Raw genomic sequence first — 8,670 nt, 5'->3', positions numbered from 1 at the left:
CGCACCGGACCTCAGTCAGCGGCAGCAGCACTTGGCGCAAGGGTTTTGCGAGTACCTTATGGCCTGTAAATCACCCATGGGTCTGGTGTCATAGTTGTACCATGCAACCCAGGCGTTTGTCTTGAGGGTCAAGTATAACATTATCCCAGACGCTGCGCTGCGTCATGAAATCGCCATCACTCTACACCTGTGCCCCGAATCGCTGTGGGCGGTACCGATGGCGATCTTGTCCCTGTATGTCGAGGAGAGTGTAACCCTGGAGTACACGGTGTACGAACTCAAGCGCTTCAACCTGTTTGTGGCGTACGTGACACTGACCGAGGTGCCATTGGCACAGCTCACACTGTTAGTTGCACTCGCCGCGGCCGTCTTAATGGACGTCGATGTTGAGAGTATAAGGTATGACGACTATTGGAATACACTGGCCGGTGGCCTGTACGTATCGGACGATTTTTTCGGGTTTGTGAAGCGAGGGATCTTTGATGCCGCCATTATCCCAAACACATCACGTCCAAGGTCAGCGAATGAAGGGCGTCGGGACACAGCCCTGTTCTACTTTGGCTATCTCGCCGGACTCTTCCCACTACAACACGCCGACCAGATCGTACGTGATTCCAAACGACCCACGCTACCCGTCGATGCAAAACACATCTTGAGGACGAGACAAACCTACCTGGTGCTGCCGAGCAGCTATAAGTTTAAGAGTATAGCGACACCCCAGGTTCTAGGTACCGTGAAATCCAGCACTCACCAGTTTACATTAAAATGTGACCTCAAGAATCTATACATGTACCACCACGATCCAATGGGTCATGTGGACAGCTCGAACATGCTCATGTACCAGCGTCGAAAGCGCATGGTGACGCTCACATCGCTGCTACCGATTCTTGCTCTACTCTAGGAACCACTCGCAAGGAAGGAAGCAAATCTCCCCCGCGTGGACACTAAGGCCCGCCATACTGGGCCACTAATGTATATGTACAGCAATGAGACGGGACTCTCTGATCCGGATTTCGAGTCACCCCCGCAACAGGAGTTTAAGGCTCGCTTCTTTTTTCTAAGTCGAAATAATAATTAGACAAAATCGCCTAAGTCAACGCGATTGTCTGGTTTTGGCTAATAATAATAAATTAAAAATTTATGTCATTTATATAATACGGAATGATATCGCAGCCAAAATCACCACCACCAAGAACGACACAATCACAAAGAACAACGATCTCGAGTTTAACTCTTCAACCAACCTCTTTGTCCGCATGTCCAAATTCTGGTCGTCGGTATACGTGCAGTATTTGTTCATGTCTCCGGCGGTTTTCTTGCACTCAACATCAGTTCCCGTCTTACCCTGAGTGGTGCACGTTCCGGCCGTAAACCGCTTTCCAAAAACGGACTCTTTGTCGCACTTCATCCCGACACGGTTGTACTCGTATTTGACGTCAGCGGCCGTTACCGTAGCGGGTTTGGTCGCAGAGTCTACCTTGTCGCTCTCGTACATGCAAAAGTTATGCTTTGTACCGTCACGTATGCATTCCGTGTCGGTCCCCATACCACTCTTATGGCCGTGGCGTCGTTGATGGGCGGTGCGCTGAATCCGTGGTTTGTGCGCACGTACATTGACACATTGACCGGTTCATCTCAAGACAAGGATAAAGACAACCAGGTTCAGGATTTTTTTTCAGACGACGACACCATGGGGTCGCGGACTTCAACAAGGCTCTGTGTAAGATGCGCGCGGGTAACTATCCTACTCTGTCCATGTCCACCCTGGCCATGCTAGAGACACTGTATTTCCGGGTGACCGGAACGTACGGTAGGTTGAGTGTCGCGTACCACCGATTCATGGCCACGGAATTCTGGGAGTACCTACAGGTCATACATTTACGTAAAGGAATCCCGAACCGTCGAGGAGGACGTTGCCGTTACTCACGCTCGCGTATTAGGTGCTAGTCTGTACAATGCGTATAGCTATCTGCTCAAGACTCTGGGTGGCGGTGTTGATGATGATGATGATGATGATGATGAAGATGATGATGCTGAAATTGATGACGATTCTGCCGGATTGACCTCCACGCTAAACCGACCGCTAGTATCCACACTTATGGACACCGCCATGACCCCAGACCGCACCTCTGTGTTCCATTCGCAGGCTACCTTTTTAGCAGAGATTGAGACTCGGACCTCGGGTACACGGGCGGTCAAAGTGGCGGATACGGGTTCAGCGACCCCGGGCCGGAAACGGGGGGTTAGTAGTCGCGCGGCCAAGAAAGCTTACGCGGCTGCCGTGGCGTTTTCGAACCCTGACACAATGTGCCGTGAGCTAGCTGCCGCGCTGGAAGTACTGATGGTACACGCGACCATCAGTGCCCTGTTGCCGGCAAAGACAGTCTCCGACGTTGCATCCGGTATGGTCGAAGAAGCTCAGGAAAAAAAAAAATCCTCTAAGAGGGCGCATGACCACTTTGTCTACCCGACTTGGATCAAGCCGACAATGAGCAAGGCACGTGCGCTGGATAGATTTCTAGACGAAATATTGGATAATATGCCGCGAGCGAGATGGTACGAGCCCGACCCCAACGACAGTGTGTTGTCAAACTTCAACGGTGACTTGGTGGATAACTGGGATCCGCCGGTACCTGTGGGCACCAAATATACTACGGCCTGCCCGCCCACCACTGTACCAGTCGTTTCGACCAAGCTTTACGTGTTTCCGACACCCAGCCGACTGTCACACATTATTATCGGAGGGCATACCCGATTACTAGATCACCTGGACCTAGACCTAGATGGTCTTGACACTATCAAGGGGTACACGGGTCTGGCCACACCATTTGTCGCGGTGTGTGTGTTTAGGAAGTCGACCCTTAACCGACCAATGCACAACGTGCTGCTAAACGCACCGGAATATGCGGATCAGTCGCTGTTACCGAAGTTGCCCAAGCTGGCCATGCAACTCAGCGTTGGTAAGACGCGCGGTGGGTCTAAGGCCGTTCTGGTTGACAAGAAATTATGCGACGAAGACACGTGTGAACTGCCGCCGGTCCGGGTTGTGAACTTTGCGATCCCGTTCGATCACTTAAATAAGCACTATCTACTTCGCACGAACATTCGTCAGAAGTCCAAGATGTGCGAGTACGAGACTATCCGGGTGTTGAACAACAAGTCCCACGCGGAAAAAAAAAGTACGTGTGCTTTGTCAACCACGCCACGGATGCGGTCTGGGCGATTGTGTGGCATTTTTGCAACGAGTTTAAGCGGTACCTGCAATACAAACGGTCGACCGTAGAGGAGGCATATGTCTTGACTGGGCGTCCACGGTATACAAAGCTCACGGCCAATGCGTTTGGGTTGAAGGAGTTCGAGATGGATGTCGCGTGTGGATCCAAGTCTGAAGCGATTGAGACCGGCGGATATGCAGACGACGCACAGTCAGATGTAGACACAACCACAGCCGCAGCCACGGTGGCATTTGGGGGGTTAACTGTGGGGGACAATCCGCCATTGTCATTATTGTCGAACACGACGACGATGACGACGACGACCATCACCACCACCACTACTAACAAGAATAAGGTAATGGACATTGTTGTCAGTGCTCCATGGCAGCAGCCGCCTAAGCGTCGCAGGCTGAAGAGGATGTCGGAGGTGGAGGCGACGTCGTCGGACCACACTATTCCACCTCTAACACATGTTGACGTGGAAAGTATGGGTGTGGATGCGTTTATGGAACTCGGCAACAGCCTGTTGAATCCACCGGACCTGATTATTCCGGACAGTGCGCAACACAGTGATTCCGAGATGCTGTGTACACCCCAACCAAAGTCGCGTGGGTGTAATAAGCGTCGTGGTCGTAAGCGTGAGGTGAGTGGCACATCTAACGTGCACGAGGACTTGGCTACAGTGTCTGAGGTCGAGGCTGAGACTGAGGCTGATGGTAGTAGTATCAGTGATGATGATGATGATGATGATGATGGTGGTGTTGGTGGTAGCGATATGGGGTTCTAGGGGTTTTAGGGATGTGGGGTTTGAGGTTGCAAAGCGGATTTGGAAATTGTAAATAAAACGTGGATGTGTGTTTAAAATTCAAAATTCAAAATAAATAGATTGAGGGTTTTCAAGTACGAGTTAACAATATTGAAAAATAATGAAATAGCGAAATTACTAGATAGGTCTGGTTATTTCTGTTTTTGAATTTTACTCACACACCCGTTTCAAGAAACCGACAAAAACCACTTAAACAGAATCACACTTTGAACAACAACACACAACCAACTGTTTGAATAATAACATAAAAAACAAAAACAATATCAATGTCTTGGAAAGTAGGAACCACCAACGTGCGTCTGCGCCGTAACGCCGGCACCACGAACCAATACATTAATGCGACCGCCATTGGCATGGATGCCGGTTCCGCCGACCAGAGGTCCGGCAGCGTGGCCGTTGGCAATTCGGCGGGCCATGACACACAGGGTGCCTCATCAGTCGCTATCGGGGAAGACGTGGGGTCGGATACCCAGGGTCCAGATTCGGTTGCCATAGGTAAGGCTGCCGGTCAAACCACGTAGGGCAATTTGGCGATTGCTGTGGGGATTGGTGCGGGTCAGACGACACAGGGTTTAAATTCGGTAGCGATGGGGTTGCGAGCTGGTGAGACAAATCTGGGTGGGAGCTGTGTCGCCGTGGGGCGCGCGTCCGGTGAAACAACCCAGGGTGTTTATGCGGTGGCTATAGGAACAGCAGCTGGGGGAAATACATAGGGTGAAAGATCGGTGGCCATGGATGTAAACGCGGGCTTAACAACCCAGGGTAATTCGGCCGTGGCTATAGGATCAGATGTGGGAATGATAACCCAGGGTAATTCGGCCGTGGCTATAGGTCAGGTCTCCGGGAGAGACATACAGGGGGAGTATTCCGTGGCTATAGGTGGTAGCGCGGGTTATCTTAACCAGGGTGTTTCGTCAGTGGCTATCGGGCACGAGGCCGGCAAAACGAGACTGGGTGAAAATGCGGTGGCGGTGGGTAGACAAGCGGGTGAAACGACACAAGGTACGAAATCGGTGGCCGTAGGCTACTTGGCGGCCAACGCAAGTCAATCATATGATGCCGTAGCCGTCGAAAATAGTGCAGGTATGACAAGCCAGGGTGCAAGCATCGTGGCCATTGGCTTCGCCGCAGGACAAGTAACTTAGGCATACAACACGGTGGCAATTGGGGTTCTCGCTGGTAACACGGACCAAGCCAACAACTGTGTTGCGATTGGTTCTAACGCTGTAAAACCAACACAGGGTGCTTCGTCAGTCGCCATTGGACACTCGGGTGTGACAGACCAGGGTTATAATTCGGTGGCGATTGGCAACTTGGCGGAAGAAACAACCCAGGGTTATAATTCGGTGGCGATTGGCAACTTAGCGGGAGAAACAAACAAGGGTATACAGGCGGTGGCCATTGGTACTTCTGCGGGTGAAACGACCCAAGGTGTACTTTCGATTGCTGTAGGGCAGAACGCGGGTGGGGAAAACCAGAGTGATATAGCGCTTGCCATAGGGTACAATGCTGGTAATACCAATCAGAGGTTCAATGCAGTGGCTTTAGGTAAATCCGCTGGACAAACAGAACAGTTTTCTCATTCTGTTGCAATTGGAGATAGGGCAGCGTCTACAGACCAGGGGGTTAGCGCAGTTTCTATAGGACACGGTGCGGGTAATACCACACAGGGTGGCTATGGTGTGGCAGTTGGATACTATACAGGATATACCGACCAGGGCAATCGGGCAGTTTCTATAGGGTACAATTCGGGCAAAGACGCACAGGGTGTGGGTGCAGTAGCTCTAGGTATAGGTGCGGGTGGTACAAACCAGGGTATGAGATCAATTGCTGTTGGTTTTGGAGCGGAACAAAACGAACAAGGTGTAGCCTCAATTGCTGTTGGTTTAAGAGCAGGAGAAACCAAACAGGGTGAGAGCGTGGTGGCCATTGGTTCCTACGCATGCTATAAGGCATCGGCAGACAACACTATTACGCTGAATGCAACTGGTGTGAATTTATCAAACACGGTCGCCAACTCGCTGATGAGTCCCAACGCGCTGACGTACAACCCTGCGACCGACGAGATTACGTACACCTTGTTGACGACTGCAACCAAGGAGGACATTATCTCGTTGACACGCGACGCCGGCAGCATTCTGGGCCAGCTGGAGGTCAAGGAATTCAACTACATCAACAAGTGCAAGTACATCCAGTACGGTACACCCGTAACGGCCGAGCCGTTTGCCAGCTGGCTGAGCACTGAGAAATTGGACGCTGCTGGATGGGCGGCCAAGCTGGCGATATCCGGTGGCGCTGCGGCCGAGTTCGAAAACGTCCCTGACGAAGACAACCCGGTGATCCAGCAAATTTATGCCGACTACGTGTTTGTTGTGGAAGCGGTGCCCGCGACAATCGTCGACAAGGACGATGCGCACTTTGGGTTTATGGCCGCGGATGTGCAAACTGTTCATCCGGAACTCGTGTACAGCGACGTTGACGGCAACGCGCTGGATATCAAATGGAACAACATTACGACGCTGCTGGTCAAGAAGATTCAAGCACTAGCCGCCCAGGTTGACGCACAGGAACAAAACCCCTAAACTTGCTGGACAAGTCTTCTGGGGGGTTTTAGAAATAATTCGAACACAAGACTAACATTACGTCGCTGCTGGTCAAGGAGATTCAGCATCTGCGCGCAGACCTTGTATCGACACGAGCCGAACTGGCCGCCCGGATTGACGCGCTGGAACAAAATCCCTAAACTTTTTTTTGAAAATACGCCCCACAGCGACGCCACCCCCGACCCAACAGCCACCGCGTTCTCACCCTGAGATACAGTTGCTGCAACGTTTCCAACCGCTACAGCATATGACCCCTGACTACCACCAGCAGTTTCTGATTCTACCGCTATCGAACGCACACCCTGGTCTACAGCCCCGGTGTTAAGGCCCAGCGCAATGCTTCCTGCACCTTGGTTGCTTAGCCTCGCAGCGCTACCCACGGCAATCGCAGAGTTGCCCTGTGTCGTCTGTCCCGCAACCCTCCCAATCGCGACGGCGCGCGTTGATTGTGAGCCAACACTTGCGTTCTGCCCAATGGCCACTGAATCCGAACCCTGGTCCATATTACCCGCTTCCGAACCCACGGCAATCGCAGCGAACGCCAGGTTACTATACCCCGCACTGCGTCCAACAGCCACCCCGCGTCCCGCTTGATTTATGGAGCCAGCTTCCGGTCCAATAGCCGTCGCATTCATGCCCATGTGTCTCTTTGCCCGCTTCAAAGCCTATAGCGACGGCATTTTCACTCTGCGTGTCCATCCCCGCATCAGATCCAATGGCCACGGAACTTTCACCTTGCGTGTCATTTCCCGCCGAATTGCCAATCGCCACACTTCCCGACGCCTGATTTGTCGTGCCGGCGTCCATACCTATGGCGGTCGCGTCACTGGAATAGTTCGTGGTGCCGGCGTTACGGCCCAGTCGCACGTTAGTGGTCCCTACTTTCCAAGACATGTTTTTTTTATTACTAGGGTTTAGTTGTTTGATGTTTGTTATAAAGTATTTTTTTCTTTCAAAAACAGTTACAGTAAGCTGTGCTGAAAAACCCACATAAGTGAAGGCAATTTATATGTTTATTTTGAACGAAAATTGGTAGCTAAATGTACGTTGTAAAGGGCTCGATCGGCATATCTTCGACGCCCAGTAATTCTTCGAGTAGTTTTACCTGATCCATTTTTTAGACTGATTATATTTATCTCTCGTGGTAGAGGTACATGTACCTTTAGGGTATATACATATTTTGCCTCAATGGTAGAGGTACATGTACCTTTAGGGTATATACATATTTTGCCTCAATGATAGAGGTACATGTACCTTTAAGATACATACATATTTTGTCTCAATGGTAATGCGATTTGTAAACAGCAGCGTGGAAACCACCCTGTACTACGAGCGTTCGGGTGTTTTCTAGGTGCTCTGACGTCCGCGACTTGCTTGTACCATTGACCTTGACAACCGTGTTGGATAGTTGATTGTTCATGTCGGCTATATCGGATCGTTCAAGTCGGTGATGTCAAGGTCCGAGCACCCCTCGGTGCCGAAATGTTACGACATGTATGACCAGATGCCCGCCCTCGCGACGAGATGTCGTCTGTTGGTCCGTACACTCGAACGGTATCACCGTTTGAGTCGGGTCTATTTGTGACTCGTGAACTTGTGATACGATTTGTAAATATCGTACACGAGGCCACATCGGCTGCTTTTCTGCCGCCTGTGTCCGGTTCAGCTCAACTTCTCGCATTCTCTCTATACGTTCTGCGTGCTCCAGTGATTCCCGTATGTACTACGACGCTACGCTCAAAGAGGTTGTGTCCGGTTTAAACGGACACAAAATTGCAACAACAAAAAATTCACCGCTTGTGTCCAGTTCAAACGGACACAAAATTGCAAAATCACCGCTTGTGTCCGGTTCAAACGGACACAAAATTGCACGAGTGTGACATACAAAAGAGGCGAGTTTACATTTGGCATGAAATAAAGGCATTTTTCGATTTGGCATAAAAAAAATGGTAAATATGCCACTAAATAAAGAGTATTTGGTGTGTAAGGTCTATAGTTGTAAACACTGTAGCACCTTCCATCCTTC

At 50.8% G+C, this 8,670-nt stretch overlaps 5 protein-coding genes across 5 annotated transcripts; 3 read left to right on the top strand and 2 right to left on the bottom strand.

The window, feature by feature from the left end:
- Window positions 1–58: 58 nt before the first annotated feature.
- SARC_02967 (hypothetical protein) lies at window positions 59–901 on the top strand (the record flags this gene model as incomplete). The annotated part of the gene is made up of 2 exons (XM_014303253.1): window positions 59–85; window positions 113–901. 2 exons carry the CDS (start codon window positions 59–61, stop codon window positions 899–901), a joined length of 816 nt encoding a protein of 271 aa, XP_014158728.1.
- A 246-nt stretch (window positions 902–1,147) lies between these two features.
- Window positions 1,148–1,495, bottom strand: SARC_02966 (hypothetical protein; the record flags this gene model as incomplete). The annotated part of the gene is made up of 1 exon (XM_014303252.1): window positions 1,148–1,495. One exon carries the CDS (start codon window positions 1,493–1,495, stop codon window positions 1,148–1,150), a length of 348 nt encoding a protein of 115 aa, XP_014158727.1.
- Window positions 1,496–1,725: 230 nt separating this feature from the next.
- SARC_02965 (hypothetical protein) lies at window positions 1,726–4,002 on the top strand (the record flags this gene model as incomplete). Its single annotated transcript, XM_014303251.1, has 3 exons — window positions 1,726–1,810; window positions 1,941–3,179; window positions 3,284–4,002. The coding sequence occupies 3 exons, from the start codon at window positions 1,726–1,728 to the stop codon at window positions 4,000–4,002; spliced, it is 2,043 nt and encodes a 680-aa protein (XP_014158726.1).
- A 305-nt stretch (window positions 4,003–4,307) lies between these two features.
- Window positions 4,308–6,623, top strand: SARC_02964 (hypothetical protein; the record flags this gene model as incomplete). The annotated part of the gene is made up of 4 exons (XM_014303250.1): window positions 4,308–4,526; window positions 4,563–4,718; window positions 4,755–5,177; window positions 5,283–6,623. 4 exons carry the CDS (start codon window positions 4,308–4,310, stop codon window positions 6,621–6,623), a joined length of 2,139 nt encoding a protein of 712 aa, XP_014158725.1.
- A 72-nt stretch (window positions 6,624–6,695) lies between these two features.
- SARC_02963 (hypothetical protein) lies at window positions 6,696–7,538 on the bottom strand (the record flags this gene model as incomplete). The annotated part of the gene is made up of 3 exons (XM_014303249.1): window positions 6,696–6,785; window positions 6,821–7,291; window positions 7,320–7,538. The coding sequence occupies 3 exons, from the start codon at window positions 7,536–7,538 to the stop codon at window positions 6,696–6,698; spliced, it is 780 nt and encodes a 259-aa protein (XP_014158724.1).
- Window positions 7,539–8,670: the final 1,132 nt, after the last annotated feature.

The sequence above is a fragment of the Sphaeroforma arctica genome (assembly GCF_001186125.1).
Source record: "Sphaeroforma arctica JP610 unplaced genomic scaffold supercont1.142, whole genome shotgun sequence".
Taxonomy (NCBI): Eukaryota; class Ichthyosporea; order Ichthyophonida; genus Sphaeroforma; species Sphaeroforma arctica.
The sequence above is the reverse complement of the archived record's forward strand: the minus strand, read 5'-3'. Positions and strand labels throughout refer to the sequence as shown.